This window comes from Gopherus evgoodei, chromosome 15 (genome assembly GCF_007399415.2).
Source record: "Gopherus evgoodei ecotype Sinaloan lineage chromosome 15, rGopEvg1_v1.p, whole genome shotgun sequence".
NCBI classification, from domain to species: domain Eukaryota; kingdom Metazoa; phylum Chordata; order Testudines; family Testudinidae; genus Gopherus; species Gopherus evgoodei.
This window is the reverse complement of record NC_044336.1, coordinates 22731248-22749082: the sequence shown is the minus strand read 5'-3', so window position 1 is coordinate 22749082 and position 17835 is coordinate 22731248. Positions and strand designations below refer to the sequence as shown.

At 37.8% G+C, this 17835-nt stretch overlaps 1 protein-coding gene across 2 annotated transcripts in view; it reads right to left on the bottom strand.

The window, feature by feature from the left end:
• The window catches only part of CEP112 (centrosomal protein 112), a 278377-nt gene that overhangs the window by 219707 nt on the left and 40835 nt on the right, over positions 1–17835 (bottom strand). For both annotated transcript variants that reach the window (XM_030534468.1, XM_030534469.1), the window contains exons 7-8: positions 15880–15927; positions 15674–15751 (exon numbers count right to left, since the gene is read on the bottom strand). In XM_030534468.1, coding sequence (XP_030390328.1) covers positions 15674–15751; positions 15880–15927 — 126 coding nt within the window. The remainder of the gene's footprint in view (positions 1–15673; positions 15752–15879; positions 15928–17835) is intronic.

Here is a 17835-nt window from a genome sequence, read left to right as displayed (position 1 = left end):
AAAAAGGCAAGACATTAACAGAAAAATGTACAGCAACACAAAAAACTGCAGTGGAAGTGAGACTCATGTACATCAGGACAAACTCTTAACCATGACCACAGCACAGGCCTTAGCTTAAAGTGCAGTGGAGCTGACTTCTTTGCAACTCCAGCATGGCACTCTAAGGCCACGTCCAGACTAGGTATTAAAATCGATTTTAGATACGCAACTTCAGCTACGGGAATAACGTAGCTGAAGTCGAATTTCTAAAATCGAGGTACTCACCCGTCTGGACGGCGCTGCATCGATGTCCGCGGCTCTCCGTGTCGATTCCGGAACTCCGTTCGGGTTGATGGAGTTCCGGAATCGATGTAAGCGCGCTCGGGGATCGATACACCGCGTCCAGACTAGACGCGATATATCGATCCCCGAGCAATCGATTTTAACCCACCGATGCTGCGGGTTAGTCTGGACGTGGGCTTAGAGCGCTTTGTTCATGACAGCTGACTGATCTTCAGGCCTTAAGCAAAAAAAAGCTGCTCTCTGCGAGACTTATAAGAAGGTCCACAGCCTGTGTCCTTTGCCTAAGCTATTTAGGATAAAGCTGTCTGAAGGATAACAGGAGAAAAATCTCAAGATTTAAAGAGGAGGGCTGCTTCACTGGAGATGATTTTACATATAATATCTCATATTAAAATTCCTGGGAGGTTAAAAACTACAGTATGTCTAAGCTGCACCAGCAGAGGAATTAATGACTACAGTAAAGCTTGCATTGCTACACCACACTACTCTGCAAATAAGTTATCAAGGAACAAGATGAAGGTATCCTTGACAAAAATGATATTCTGGTGAAAAGTCAGGTTTCCTTCACAACTAAAGACTTAAGGAGGAGTCCTTGACTTTGTGTAACAGGATGATCAAGCCTAATCATAACACATCCTTTCCTCCTGGGCCCCCAAAGCACCTAATCACTAACCAAGTGGGGCACCTCTCAGAGGTTTGACTCATTCCATTTGATGAATCTGGGTTTCTATGTAAACAAACAAGTAATCTGAGTTTGGCATATGGATTTTTTTTTCTATATGCAAAATTACTTTTTTTTCTCTGTGTCGAGGGTACTGTGCCTCTCCATTGTTGTGTTTGAATTTTCCAAAAATGATTCTTTTAGGGAGCACAGATATTTTTTGCCTACATTTCTATTTGTTTTAAATTTATAAAACTATCAGATTTTCAAACATATTCTACAAATTAAAGGATATCGTAAATAGTTTTCTTCCCAATAGAACACAATGAACAATAAAAACAGCTTTTCCATCTGGAATTTGCATTAACCTGGGGCATTTTTCTTGATGTTTTTCAAGTGATATCAAAAGTATCAGTACAATTAAAAAAAAAAAACCTCTACATATTATTTCACTTACTGACAGAATTCACATGGTACTATAATGTTAGATATAGGAAGAAATTAAAATTAAATTACTTAAAATACATACTTCTGTTGTAGAAATAATTTTTGGTAATTGTCATTTTGAAATCGTAGATATCTAGCTTTGGGCTTAACCCTACAATTCAATCTGCATAGACAGAAAAGCTTCACACATCTAAAGGGTCTATCTCAGTGGTTCTCAACCTATTTACCATTGTGGGCTGCATCCAATACTACCTGTATGGTCCTGAGGATGTCACATGGGCCACATCTGTGTGCTGATTGGGCTGCAATCAGCCCACAGGCCACATGTTGAGAACTACTGGTTCTATCTACATGGATGGAGCAACTGATAAAATTAAGCATGTGTCAGTTTTTGCAAGACTGGTGCCATATCTCAGCAAAAATAAAACTGCAATTAAGCAATTTTAAGTACATTCCAAAATCACAATAAAAAGAGCTGCTTGGTATGCAACTCCTTTTCTATGTAATTGCATTTTAATAATGTATAGTTTTCAGCAGGAAATTAAAATAAGAAAATTAAAATTTCACTAGGAAAATTTTAGAAGGTTTAAAATTTTCATTGTTAATTCACAAAGCAAAGGCATCATATATTCATTATTTGTATGCAGCATATGGGTGTTTTTCAGTTTTAAAATTTTTTAAAAGGACATGCTTATGCTATAAACAATGTGATAGCCACTCAAATTATGAATTAACAGGACATTATTTTTAAATGTCCCAATATAAAAGTGTTTGCTCTAAAAGTTGATGTTCTCTATCTGCCACTTACTTTTCCTAACAAGAAAGTATCTAGTATATTTCTCAAAATCCCTTAGGCACTGGTTTGTACACAGATTTTACATCTTTTTGTACTTATAAATTAATTAAAAATTTAGAGCCATTGTCACTTCATAATTTACATGGAGATCTGTTTCATGTCTTTCAAAAAAGAAAATATTATCTAAAGTCTTTGTTTTAATTTTTAATATTGTCATAGATTTCAACTTTAAGGGAAAATTTTTTGAAGTGAATGATGAGTTTTGTCCCTGATCAAATTTAGTCACTTAAAGTAACTTTATTCACAATAGCACATCATATTAAATATATTAAGGAATTCTTAAATGCTGTAGTGAAAGAACATTCAGTAGTTTTATTTGGAGTGACAACTGTCCCACTTCTTATACATCATGAACATTCTCTAACACTTGTAGCGAAGACACTTGAGGATCAGTAAGTGCCAAAAAGCCTGAAATGTTTAGCTGTCAAAGTTCACATACAGCAGCAAACAGGGCAGGCTCCAGGGCTTTTGCCGACCCAAGCAGCAAAAAAAAAAAAAAAGCCACGATCAGCTCTACCACAGCCACTTCAGTCTTCGGGGGCAATTCGGTGGCTGGTCCTTCCTTCCAACAGGAAGTGAGGGACTCGCTGCCGAATTGCTGCTGAAGATCCGGACATGCCGCCCCTCTCCATTGGCCGCCCCAAGCACCTGCTTGCTGGGCTGGTGCCTGCAGCCGGCCCTGGTAGCAAACCTTGATAAACAGAAAAAAAAATAGAGCTCTAAAATGCAAAAAATTGCATCCTCATTAGTGCTTACAGTTCCAATCCTAAAAGTTGATTCATCCAGGTGGAATCTTGTGCCTACATGGAATTTTATTGGCTTCAAATGGTGACAGAGGAAAAATCAGTTCAGACTGCAGGATCAGGGCCTAAGTGAAAAGTTCCAATTGGACCCAATTCTGCAAAGTGCTGAGTTCTCTTAACTCCCATTGAAGTGAATGGCATTTGTGCATGCTCAGCCCCCTGCAGGATCAAACACATCGTGAGTAGAGAGGCAAACAGAAAATTATCCCACTACCTAAGTCAAGTTACAGTAACTCCTCGCTTAACATTGTAGTTATGTTCCTGAAAAATGCGACTTCAGGTGAAACAATGTTAAGCAAATCCAACTTCCCCATAAGAATTAATATAAATGGGGGGGGTTAGGTTCCAGGGAAACGTTTTTCACCACACACACACACACACACACACTATACGTTTTAAATAAACAATTTAATACTGTTCACAGTTATGATGATTGTGAAGCTTGGTTGAGGTGGTAAAGGTAGACGGTGGGATATTTCCCAGGGAATGCCTTGCTGCTAAATCAGTGGCTCTCAAACTTTTGTCCTGGTGACCCCTTTCACATAGCAAGCCTCTGAGTGTGATCTCCCCCCATATAAATTAAAAATACTTTTTTAATATATTTAACACCATTATAAATGCTGGAGGCAAAGTGGGGTTTGGGATGGAGGCTGACAGCTGTGTGTGAGAAAGAGATACACACTGCCCCTTTAAATAAGCTGACCCACTCTTAAACCCATTGTCTTTTTAAGTGGATCAGGAAGTTGAGAGAGCAGCTGCTGCCCCAGGCTCTCTCTGTCTCTCTCTCAGTGTACCTGTCCACACCCTGCTCTATATGGAGAAGGGGTAAGCGGGGTGTAGGAGCAGGGGGGAAGGGGACACCCTGACTTTAGCCCCTCCCACCCCGCTCTGCACAACAAGCAGGAGGCTCGGGGAGCAGCTCCAAGGCAGAGGGCAGAAGCAGCACATGGCAGTGTGGGGAGATAGCTGCAACTGCAAGCCTGCTGGCAGCTGCTGCACAGGGAACTTAGGGGAGCAGGGAGCTGATAGGGGAGCTGCCGATCGACCCTGGTTCCAAGCCCCCACAAGCTAGCTGCAACGGTCTGCTCTTCCTGCTAGCAGTACACAAAGCAGGCGGCTGCCAAACGACATTAGAAGGGAGCATTGCACAACTTTAAACGAACATGTTCCCTAATTGATCAGCAAGGTAACAACGAAACTTTAACCGGGACGACTTTAAGTGAGGAGTTACTGTATTTGCCAGTTCATCTGTCACCCCAAACTAATTAAGCAATAGAAATCCCAATGATTTCTCTATGTAGCAGAAATTAGAGAATAAACTGTAATAACCCAGTTTCTATGCACCAAATATACATACAATTGAAACCCGCACATTTGCTTTTTGTTTACAAATATGATTGATTGTTTTCTAATGTGTATTTCATCAATCTCTGAGTCTTTGTTCAATTCCAGTCATCTTGGTATCTGCTAAAACATCAAACTTCATTCATTTTCACACATTTTCTACATATAGCCCATTATATTGCAATTCATCTCAGCATTTCCACTCCATTTTTTTTGTCATAGAAAAACTACACTGCACATGGAAAGTAAATGTCACATATGTGGCATATACAGAATTGTTAAGAAATCTACTACCAGCAGTATCAATATTAGTAAATTATAAAAGTTACAAAGTCAGTTTGGAAAAATGTTTCTCATCCTGGCTGTACATTTCCTGTAGCTCTATTATTTCTGTGCCATGCCGATCTACTACTAAAATAAGTTTTTGGTCTTACTAAGATCAACACTGAAGGGTTAAAGTAAATAAAAATTAGATTTCGTGACTTTGAAGTCAATGGGACTACTTTTGTAAGTAACGTTTTGTAGAAACTTAGTGGGTCAGAAATAGGGTGACAGATAGCAAATGTGAAAAATCGGGACGAGGTTAGACGGTAATTGGTGCCTATATAAGAAAAAGCCCCAAATATCGAGACTGTCCCTATAAAATTGGGCCCTCTTGTCACCCTAGTCAGAAAACACATGAACAAGAGATATGGTTTTGTAAAGGGAAATCATGCTTTCCCAATCCATTTGAATTCTTTGAGGGTGTCAGCAAGCATGTGGACAAAGGTGATCTAATTGATATAGTGTACTTGGACTTTCAGAAAGCTTTGACAAGATTCCACACCAAAAGGCTCTTAAGCAGAGTTAACAGTCATGGGATAAAAGGGAAGGTCCTCTCATGGATCAGTAACTGGCTAAAAGATAGGAAGCAAAGGGTAGAAATAAATGGTCAATTTTTACAGTGGAAGGAGGTAAATAGTGGAGTCCCACAAGGATCTGTAGTGGGACCTGCAATGTTCAACATTTTCATAACTGATCTGGAAAAGGGAGTAAACAGTGAGGTAGCAAAGTTTGCAGACATTATAAAATTGCTCAAGATGGTTAAGTCCAAAGCTGACTTAAAACAGTTACAAAAGGATCTCATAAAACTGGGTGACTGAGCACAAAATGGCTGATGAAATTCAATATTAATAAGTGCAAAGTAATGCACATTGGAAAAAATACAGATCAACCCATCCATAAGCCATAACAGGCTTTGTGAGGTCCATCACAACAACTACCCTCCCACTCCTTTTACTAGACTCAGCAGAATTGGACAAGCCTAAGTATAATCATCAGCCCCATTAAATGCTTAAATAGGAGTCCATAATTTATTGATTCTGCATTATAGAAATTCTGAAAAAGGGCACCCAGCCATCCATATACTTTTTACATACTTTGGCCTTGTCTGCTCATACTCTTGTATGAATTTAAAATAAACTAGTTTAGATAAACTAGTAGAAACCACATATAGACATTTTTATTTGGTGTCCATTGTTTATTCCAAATTAGATGTAAGGTAAATGTAAGGCCTGCTCTACACAACATGGTTAGGTTGATGTAAGCTGAGCTGCATCTAGGTAGCTATGAAAGTGTCTTCCTTTAAATCTGGCTCCTGCCAATGTACGTACCTCTCTACGCCAATTTAGTAACACCACCTCCCCCTCTGGTGAAGAGTCACAGTAAATATAATTAGGTTGACGCAGTATCAGTGTACACACCACGCTGCTTATGTCAACTGTTACAGGCTTTCAGGGGCTATCACAGAATGCCCCACACTGACAATACAATTGATACAAGTACTCCTGGTGAGGACGTGCACCGCCGACACAAGGAGCCAAGTGTTCTCACACACACACAAGCAATTTAATAACTGTAATGGCTGAATGCCAACGGAAGTTAGGTTGACATAATTTTGTAGTGTAGATATGACCTAAGTAAGTCTAGTTTAAATTGAAATGAGTGTCCCCACAGACTTTTTCACTGCTGTAACTAAAAGAGTTTCAAATAACATCTCCACTTAAACCATTACAACTCCACATGTAGACAAGTCCTGAAAAATATATGTCATAAGAACAGCAATTTAATATAACCCACCACAAATCCTCGGCCCTTCAAAAAATTCCCCACTCCTGAAATCACAATTCCTCCTGTACTGTTTTCAGGTGCATGTGGAAAACAATAAGCCTTACAATGAGCCCTCTCAATCTTTGGATTTCAGCTATTTTAGATTAAAAACCAAAATCAATTCCAAAGCCAGGGGTCAAACTATTCAATTTAGGTTTGTCTGGAATAAGCAAGCTTCCTAAATATTTCATAAAAGGTGGCCGCTGAAGAGCACTCTAAAGCTTTGTGGGGGCTCGAGCAGGCCCCTTCGCCAAGTTTCTAAAGCTCATCAGGAGACTGAGGCACTCACCCTACTCCTGTACATTTCATAAGGTCTGCAGGAGTAAGGCACCTCTCATGTGGATACTGTGAAGAGACACAGGAAAGGAGGAGGGAATGCCTCTGAATATGTTACTTTCTGCAATTCTCAGGCTTTCCCCACCCACAGGTGAAACAGTAGTATTCAATAATGGAGATTATGTGTGTATGTAAGCCATTGCATGATGATTCTCCTAATTTGAATGTCCATGTATGAGTAAAGAACTGGATTGGGACTTGGAAGATCTGGGTTTAACTGCCAGTGCTGCCACAGACTATTTATGTGATCTTGGGCAGATCACTTAACCCCAGTGTCCTTCAGTTCATCATTCGTAAAATAGCAGAAATAATATTTCATGGCTCTCACTCTTTGTCTGTATTGTCTCTTTAGACTAAGGTCTGAAGTGCAGGAACAGTCTTCATGCACATAACAGTGCATAGAAAAAGGGGCCCTGATCTTGGTAGGATATTCCAGGTGTTACTGTAAAATAAATAATTAATAATAATGCAAAAATAAATAAGCTATATTGAGAAGATAAACAGAAGTATTAATGCAGGACTGGTACTATATGTCTCTATTTATGATTTAAGTAAGCAACAAAGAATGAAGTTTGTGGTTGTAAAATTATTTGAATAGGGATACAATGGAAGTTATAAATGAGTTAACATGTCTATGCATAGATTTAGGGCCCCTAATTATCAGCAACTGATATGAGATTCCGGGCGTTTTACAGTTGTGTAATTTATCTGCAGAATGCACATATAGAAAATTTAACCCTGTGCAATGATTTTCTACCCCAGCTACATTTCTTCATAAATGAATACAAGTTAACACACTAAGCTAAAAAAATACTCTTAATAAACTGTTTAGTAGTTTGTGATGAAATACACAGTGCAATGGTTTTTTCCTCTCCTAGAAAAAATTCTTTTGCTTTTAAGAATAAATAAAGTTCATGAAAGATTACTTTGTATACAATAGTGATTGGGGCCTGAATCACATTTATATTGTATTTTCAAAGTTTTTCTTTACCTTTGAATTGAAGAAAGCCTTGCAAACCTCATGTGAGCAGATGCCTTTCCTAACCTGCTCTCTAACACAGTTCACATATTAGGGAGAGTCCAAACTCAGCCCCCTGTTGGAGCTTGGTTTTATTATCACAAATATAAACAATACAGCAACAAAGATTGGCTTAAACCTTTTTGCCCAGGCTTCAGGCTCTTAAGGTTCCTCATGTGTGTTGTGTGGGCTTTTATATTTTTATATATATATAAAAAATACACAAACCATTATAGGAAAACAATACTGACACAGTTTATAACATTCTTGGCAAAAATATCTGATTTTAATGAAGAGAAAAATGTCTGCTCCGTGATGTAGCCTAAAGCGTAGCAATTTTATTTTTACATTTTTAAAAGCTCTGATTAATTACAAGAGTCATCCTTTAGAATGCTGTCATCAAATTAGTTTTTATTAATTGCTCTTAATCAAGTATGCATTAAATGTCTAATTTGTACGTTTAAATATTTTCCCATGGAATAAAGCTATTAAGAGGAAGAATCAAACCCTTTAAAAAGTTCATTCACACTGATCACTTCATAAAACTAATGAAAGGAGAAGCCAGACCGGTGAATCACACTGCCAGATTTAAGACCAGAGTCCCAGTATCTGGGTCATCCAGCCAGCCTTCCCCACTGTTTGATGCATTTTTTCCTTCATTCTTGTTCAATGTCCGTTTTCCTTGAATTATTTTTCTATCATTTTCATCTTTCTAAAATGCTTTGTTCATTTTTCTTCTATAATTCCCTCGCTTCTTTAACTTGACATTTTTATTTTAGCTCTTCTCTTTAATCTGAGTCCCAGTTTCTGTAGTCCTCCATTTCTAGTCACCTTTCGACCCATTTCTTCTCTCTCCCTCTTGAATGAGGGATGGACTCTACATTTGCCAATCCTCAAAATGCAGGTCAAAGTGTCCACAAGGTGACAGAGTTACTCTGTTTTCAACATCTCAAACCCTGTAGACATTTAACTATAAAAATGTCACAGAGAGTTCTCTCCCAGTGATAAAGAGCGGCTACACAGTGCAACTTACAATGGCACAACTGCAGTGGCAGAGACTTGCTTTTATAAGGTGTGCAGTGTAGATGTAGCTTTATATCCTGGAACCAACATGGCGATAACTACACTGCATATTTCCCTTCCCTGTCTCACAAGTCACATATCAAGTTTCATAACATAGTTGTTACACTCTGCATAGCCTTCAATAATTGCCTCATCTACAATCGACTAAGCAGCGATGAGCAGCACTATAGAGAATATACTGTAATTAGGCTACCTTCACAAGCCGTGTAAATACTCTTACAGTAAAATTCATGATTGTACTATAACAACCTTTAGATTAAAAGAATAAATAAATAAAAGTTTGTCTCTTGACAAAATTTTTATTGACAGTTATTTTCATTCTAGTAACATTAAAAAAGCAGAATGTTAAGTGACTTAAAATATATCTGCTTCGGATCTGTTGAGCATTTATTGAGTTTAGATACCTTGCTTACTGGGGGAAAAAATCTATTGTAGAGAGATAATAAAGGTAACAAAGATAAAAAATGTTCTAGCAAAGAATAAAAATATGAAACTGAAAAAATATGAAACAGAAGAAGCCCTTTAAAGAAACACAAAGTAGTTCCAAATGAAGTATTTTATGTCAAGGAAACTCATTGGGGGCTACCCACAACCACTAAAATAGTAGATTCATATAAATAGATTTGTTTTCCACTCCACAAGAGGTTCAAAATCCAATCTTAACTACACAGTCAGTTTTGTGTTTTTGAAAAACATAAATAAGGACTTCACTCCTTTTTTCACTCCATGGGTGGGTGGCATTCAGAATGGGTGGAGGTGAAGTTCAAAGGGAGCTTGCCTATTCCTCAAGATGAACCATTCCTGCCATCTGTTCTCAGTTGCTCTGAACTGCTGAAAACTGATCTGCCCTTGTTTTGTTGCCTCTTCCTTGTTTGAATCCAAGATTTTTAGTGATGACAGTTTCCCAAATGGTTTAATCCACGTCAGAAGCATTGGGGGGAACACTACTACAAACCGCTGCCTGATGATGCTCATATTTGAACAACTCTGTGATGTGGTTATCATTGAAAATGGCCATGTGTTTGGCATTAGAGAGTTAAAACAGGTGCAGGGAAGGTTTACGAATGAAGGGCTAAAGGTTAAAAGCAAAAAACCACAGTTATTTTATTTAATGCTCTCCCCTTTTACCACAAAGAAGTTTAAAAAAAAGCTAAATCTTTAGAAAAACTTTCCTTTGTATAGCACTACTTTTCTGTTAATATATTTCCATACTCAAAATGAAAAGGCCTCACTTTTAACTGAGCTTCACAGTCAAACTAAGAAGAAAACACATTTAAGCCTCTTGGTTAATAGTAAGCATATGGTGATTGTGAAATACTTTCTATAACCTTTCAAGTTAAAAATAGCCCACAGTACAGTACCATTAGCAAAAGGGACTGGATCCCCCACTGTGTGGTTTGCAGGAGAATTTGCAATTTCAACAGAATCACTTGTTGAGTGTTTTACTGAGGCTCTTAGTGTGAATTCCTGCTATTTGCAGTTTACAATATTACTCAGCTGACGTGTGCGCTTCTGATTATTAATTATTATTATTTTCTATTCCACCTTTAATGAAACCTGTCTTACCATGTCCTGGCACAATTGGTGGTTTTGAATACTGCCAATCCAAAGGACTAGGCAATACCAAAGCAAGGCAGGAAAAGTGACATCTACACAATGTGACTGAGTATCGAGTTGGACTAGTAGCTGTTGATAGGGAGCAGCTTTTCAGATTAATTCCCTCATTAGTCATGGAAGTGTTGCTACCCAGCTTTGCTCTTCCTCATGTCTAGGCCAAAGATTTTTTTTTCTACTGATTGTCTTTAGGATTAGGCTTCATGTACATATAAAGTTAAGACATTTCTAAGTTTTATTCTTCTTATAAACATATCTACTATCAAAGGGTGGGAGGACTGATTGTTTGCAGATGATGGCTCTATCCTTTCCAACTCTGGCTAATAGATTTGGAGTTCTATGCAGTTCTAAGTATTTATGAGTAGTTTACTGAATTACGTACTTGTGCTTTAATCTTACAACAATGTAGTTTATATATTTAAAATTAAGCATGTGTAATTTTTTTTTTGTATTTTTTAAATATGTCATGGAATTTGCTTTCCCACAACTTGGTCCACTGGCTCTAGAGTCATTAACTTTCTGGACAATGTGCAAGGGCCATCATTTTCCTTATGAATTAGGAGGAGTGCTGAATGGGGGCAATTTGTTTAATTATATTTACTGTTTTTGTCTGATGCTCACGTAATTATTATAGCGAGCTGAGCAGCTTGCTACAAAATACAAGGTATTTATTTTATATAGACAGTCTTTACACAAGGGAGTCCAGAGCATAGAGTAGACTGATATTTTATAAACTCAAAATAAATGAATAAAATATAACAACATAACAGACTACTAAGATTTGTTGAGACAAGCGGGATTTGGCATATTAAGGTAAAATAAATACAATATGAATTTTTAAAAGGGGGTGAGGGAAGAGAGAGAAACATTTTATAAAAAAAGGCTATAAAGTACAAATGTGCAGATTTTTAAAAGTTAACCAAAAAACATCACAGTTACAAGGGTATTTATTCTAGTCAGATGAAAGTGGTGTTCTCAGACCTGAATATGTTGCTTTGAAAAAAAAATTGTATATGCAGAATAGGTTTCACATCCATCATTCTAGTCATATAATTAGAGTTCTGCTGTACTGTTTGTAAGGAGCATTACTGCATGGGGTTTGGGAGGGAGGGTATCACAAAACAATCATCATGGGGTTACTTAGCAAACTAGTCAATTCTTTTTGGGGCCAGGATGTTTACAGGAGACATTTCAAGCTACCCACCAACTCACAATGCATTTTCAAACGTCTCAGAGAAGACACAAAAAATAAAAGCACTCCATGTAAAGCGTGCACACACACAGACCTAGGGTGTGGAAACACATAAAACCACAAAAAAAATTCAGAATGAATTAGATGCAATAAATGAACAGGTTCACAGCTTTCTCTCTCTTTCAGTGCTCAAACATGGTAGCATTCTAATGTTTATTCCAGTACCAGAATGTCATCTTAAAAAGCGAAGATCTCATTACATGCAAGACATAATTAAAAGTGACCGTTTCCTCTTAATTATTCACGTAACACATTCTAAAGAAAAATTACTAGAACAGCGTCCAATAATAAACATCCAAAAATAACATGGAATCAAAACTGGAGTAAAAAGCAGGTGGATCTAATATATGCAGACTACCACTATGATAACAAAAAAATGTTTTCTTTTTTCCTTTGATATAACATGAAAAGACCTGGACATGGATACAAAACATCTCCTATCATTTCACAAAATGCCAGCCATTTCTGATGAAGGATAATAGAAGAAACACAGTTGAGAAAATCTGGATTTACACCAGCTAAGATTCTAGACATCACCGGTTAACAATCAATATCCTATTTATTACAGTGTCATTAAGAACTGCCCCTGCCACTAAACAAGGGGTGAGGTTTTCTGTTGGACCAGCAGGAGATTCTGTTTTCTGTTGGACCAGCAGGACACAGTAAGGTTCTTTTCAGGGTCTGGAGGGTGAGGACATATAGAAAGTATGCCTTTCTGGGCACACAGGAAAAGCATGAACAAGGCTGGTGACTGTGACCCAAGGACCCCTGGATGGCAACTGGCAGAGAGAACAGGGGTGCATAAAGGTTACAGGCTTCCCCTGGGTCTGGTATTTACATTCTAGTTCACCAAAGAGTGTCATGGAAGTTTTCTCCTGAAAGCCTGTATCGCAGTGGCCATCAACATTTTTGAGAAATGTATTCATGGATAACATGTAAGGACATTATGTATATATATACACATACATATACTTATGTAAGGCAGGTCACGCACAGGTAATGTGCCTTGAGACAAGACTCCACCAGAATAGGAGGTAGGAGACATTTATTCCCCTAGCCAACCATTCTTACAATAGAAGACAATTAGCATACTGAATCAAATGCTAATGAAGAAATTGAGGGGACTTCAGAAGGAAAATTAACAGGAATAGGTAAACAGCAGGGTGAAAATCCTGTTTTATAAGTGAAGAAAAAAAGGACTGGTCTGATATATCTGGGGTGCAGAAAGATGCTTTGGCATCTTTGAGTCTATCCTTTCTCTGGGAAGGCAAGCAGCCCGTGGGCTAATCTCATGAAAAAAGTCTCAGCCATCCTGAAAAATGCTCTGAGAAAGACTTGGAGGTAAGCAGTACCTTATTAGACAAGAGGATATCTTGTTAGTTGAGTTTAGGCTCTAAAACGTATGTTCTGATATTATATGTCATCCTTTGTTTCCAATGTTTCTGCTTGCTATCATTTGACTCTCTGTTTTTTGTTAAATAAACTTAGTCTTATTTTCACTATACATACATGTAAGTGCTCTGTGTTAAGCAGAGATGGGGGTCTAAGGTATAACTAGTAAGCTGTACCGCACTGTTCCTTTGTGAGCAGGTATAATAATTCTGTGAGTGTTCAAGGGATAAGGAGCTGGACACCACAGGGTGATGATCAGAGGACTCAGGGGTTGGAGTGTGCCTATCACTAGACCGCATGAGGGACAGCAGAGCCCACGTGGTCTGAGAAGGGAGCGCTTGTGTTGCCTGTGACTGGGACACTTAGGGAGCTGAACCCTAGAAGATACAGACAAGGCTTCCCTAACTTAAAGAGAGGTGGTAGCAAGGTGCCTGAGTATCCCTGGGCAGTATCACAGTGATACCTCTCAAGCTCTGATTGATTTGTTCATGGCAGGCAGGAGCAGCTGACTGGCTCATGCAGCTCCTCCTCCTGGGAGGATAAGAGGCCCTCTCCTGGATGTGAGCTACAAGCCAGCCCAGAAAGCATGCACTCACGCAAACTCACTGTTTTGTAGTTGCCTGGCTAGAAGTCCCTAGTCCACCATGGGCCTAACCAGATTGCCTTTTCGGGATCAGAAAGAGGAAGGGATTTTCCCATTGTATAAAATAGGCCAATATCCAATAGAGTGGAAGGGGAAGTTGTTTGCGTTTTAAAACTCTCCCATGCCAGCCTGAGGACCTGTTTGGTTAGTTAGAATTTAAAATGGAAAATTATAAAAATGGTTCAGCTAGCAGTCAGCATCCAGTGCTGGCAGGCTAAGTGTAAACCCAAGGCCAGCATCCAGGAAGCCAATGACATCTAACCCAGCTGTTCTCAGGGCAGTGGGTAACTGAGTCTCACATAAACTGAGTCCCCTCCATCTGCATTTCTCATCCCATACACAAATGGCTTGGGATTCCAGCTCAAGTGTGAAATTCCCAGTTACAGGCTATCCAGGGGTTAGGCATAGGATCAGCAAACTCATCTATCCCACACTGGACTCAAATAATTGCCTGATAGCTCAAGGGAAAAGGGGTAGGGTAGAGGAGACAGTTGCCCTCCCATGCACCCCAGTATGTTATTTTAATGAATAAAATTTGCAGCCTGCTACTTTTATCTCACACACCATCTCTGTATTATCTGATGCATGGCCTGATCGATGAAAATTGAATACTGTAAACTTCCACAAACAAAACAACATGAGAACAGAACTGTGGGATATTTAGGCTGAAGTAATGCACATGTTTTATGGATCTCAAACGCTTAGCTGAAGGTTTGGAAGTTTAACCCTCAGAACACTAATATTTTCAAGTTGCTAGTCTAGCAGCTTCTTAGGCTGACAGAGCATAATAGAATGCACAGTATTTGCCTAGTCTCCAAGTTGCTAACATGCATCAGTGAAATAGAATATGTACAGAAGGAATGGCAAAGACGTCACAATAATATAGGTACAAGCATGTCATAAAAAGATTTCCCTGTTACCGTATTAAAGGATTTGGTTTTATAGTACAAGGAAGAATGTGCCCCACATTGTACATAATAAGACTGTAAATTCCATCCAGGGACTCTGGCAAAGATATCAGCCATAAGAGCAAAGCTTGAGTGCTTTGTTCATGTCATCAGAATCTATTATACCCCTAATTTATGTTCATAGGAAGTGATACTTTATTTAATACATTACATATTTTCAAAAATAATTCTTACAGCCTAGGTCTCTTGTCCACCTCCCACATCCCATGACACCTTTCTCCTTCAGCCTTCCAATATATTCCAGATATCATTCCTCAGTTTCACAGGATAGTTTGGTGGAAGTTAGGGGAAGAAAGAAGGAAGCTGTTGATGTTTATGCTATATATAGATTTCCAAAAGCACATATTTTGTATGTACTGACATGAATTAAAATAGAGTGGCCACTCTTCAGAACACTGGTCAGTTCTACTGAAGTCAAATAGATACAGTTACTAGAATCTGTATTATACTGTAATTTAACAGGACTAATCACATGGCTAAAGTTAATAATGTGTAAGTGTTTGCAGGACCAAAGGAAATTAATTGACATTTTTAAGGGCTACCAATGTACAGTTTTTCTTTAAATATTGAGGGTGTCATTTTTTCCTAAATTGTTGTAAAGAAATTATTTGCTTAGCACAAACTCAGTGACCTTGAAGTATATTGTCTTAAGCAAGATTTCCAGCATATTCATAGTTACACTGCTACTATACATATACTGTTTTTTATTACATACTCTCTCTTCTTCGAAAGAACAGAGATTGCTGATGAAACCATCACTTATTTCACTAGAAAGAAAAAAATTTTTAGGATATTTAAAGATCCAGATACTTAAGAAGTATCTTACCTCTTTTTCGTGGATGCGAAACAGTGACTGTTCATCTCGAAAAGTGCTAATTTTTCCCAAGCCCATTTTGGGTGTCATCTATTGAATGAGAAAGATCATATTTAAAGTTCAAAGCATTACCTTGAGAAGAATCATTCTCAAGTGAAAAATATAAAAGACAAAATGTAGTCTACCTCCATAAATCATCAAGGGAATATAACACTTACCAGAGACAGAGGTATGGGCTTCTCTCGCAAATATCTTGGATTTTCTAGCTGGAAAACAAGACATTATACAACAGCAGCTTACTGACCATATGACATGGCTTTTCATCATTATTTCTTATAAAGTAACTTTAAAAAACTATGGCCAAATTTTACAAAAGTAAATGTAAATGCAAATATACTTTGTTAGCTTCAGTGGAGTTAATCTGGCTTTCCGCTGGTTAAACTGAGAGAAAAATTCAACGTAGTGTTTTTTCCAAAAAATATAACTGACAACAATATGACTACACAAACAACAATCATACATGGAACTCATTGTTAAAAGAAAAATTCATTAAAAGTATTGTATAATTACAGCAGCCGTTTCAATCACAAACTTTAAGAACGGCATTTGAAACACTGTGCACAAACCACTTCCTCTATCAGACAGCTATATCTCAATTTTCTCTAATTATGAGATTCTAACATCACATCACACAGAATGCATAACATCCAGGAAATGCTTTCAAGAATATAATCTGTCAAATGTGGTATGAAGATTTGGAATGAAAATGTGATTGCAATACACATCTTACAACATTAAGTCCTTTATTTTTAGAGAAGATTAAACTGATCTATCAGGCATAGCAAATACGAAATATATCAAGAGTGCTTGCCACTTTTTTGAATTTATAAATGAAAGAAGAAGGCTTAATCTCTCTGTAATTTCAATCTGAGATGGTATTCGTCTTTCCTGTTCTAAAATATTATGTTGTATTCTTATGTGCTGCTCAAAAGTTGTCATATCACCCCAGAGGTGGCTATAGTTCAAAGATATGCAATGTCAGCATATTTTACACACACAGTAACGTTTCTGAACATTCTAGGTTCCATTTGGATGAAAGGTGCTACATACATTCAAGATCATCATTATAGCCAAACATTAAAGCCTTTTTCTAAATAACCCATCACTATTTACCTTGCAGGAATTTATTATAGCAGATCAATCAGACCTTCTTTTAGACAAAGTTTCCTGTATTATTTAATGTGCATCACTGTATTTCAGAAGGAAAAATCAAAGTTCAACTTTTTACAATGACCACATCCACTTATTAAAATAATGAGGACATTGTTTTCATCATAAAAACCATGATTGTACATTTAAATAAGTGCAGCCAGGACTTTCCAAAAATATTCCAGCATAATGGAATTGAAGGGACACCATCACCTTAAAAATTACCAAGGAAGCTACCAATTCACATTAGGTTGACAGCAGATATGAACAGACAAAGGTGAACAAAAGAGACCATCATATCCTTGGTGTAAGGAAAATAGATCAAATGAAATGAGTGTGGTAGAGAAAGTGAGAGAAAATAGGGGAGAAAGAAAAGGAAAGCAGGAATAGACTGAAGTATGAGGAGAAATGAAAAAAGAGCAAGCACAGAAGTTAAAAAAAAAAACAGAAAACTTAATAGAAGGTGCAGGAGAGGGAGAGACAAAAGCTGCTGCTTCAATAATCAACTTTGTAGCCATAATTCTCTGCCTCTTCATAATGTCTTGTCCCTACCAATAACCTCACCCTGCCAAATCCTCCCCACCAGCATGGATCTAAGATTGAGCAGATAGCCTCCATAGATTCCAAGGGATAAGGCACTCTTAGCCCCAGAGCTTTTTTTGGGGGGCCGAACCTACATATTCTAAGCTTCAATTAACCTCAAGGAAAGTTATGAGGAAACTAGGAATGCAGGATCAGGCTTCAAGGGTGTAAGTGCTTTTTAAACATCCCACATGTTTCACATACATTGTAAACAATTTTTCTTAGCTTTTTAAAGATAAAAGTTGCTAAAGATTTACAACCAATTGACATAATTTATTTGGGCATGAAACGCAATAATTTTCAGTCTTGCTTAATTTCAGCACCACTTTGAATAAGGAAGGTATATGCTAGTTGTTTACAAAAGGGGGCGTGGGGGTGGAAAT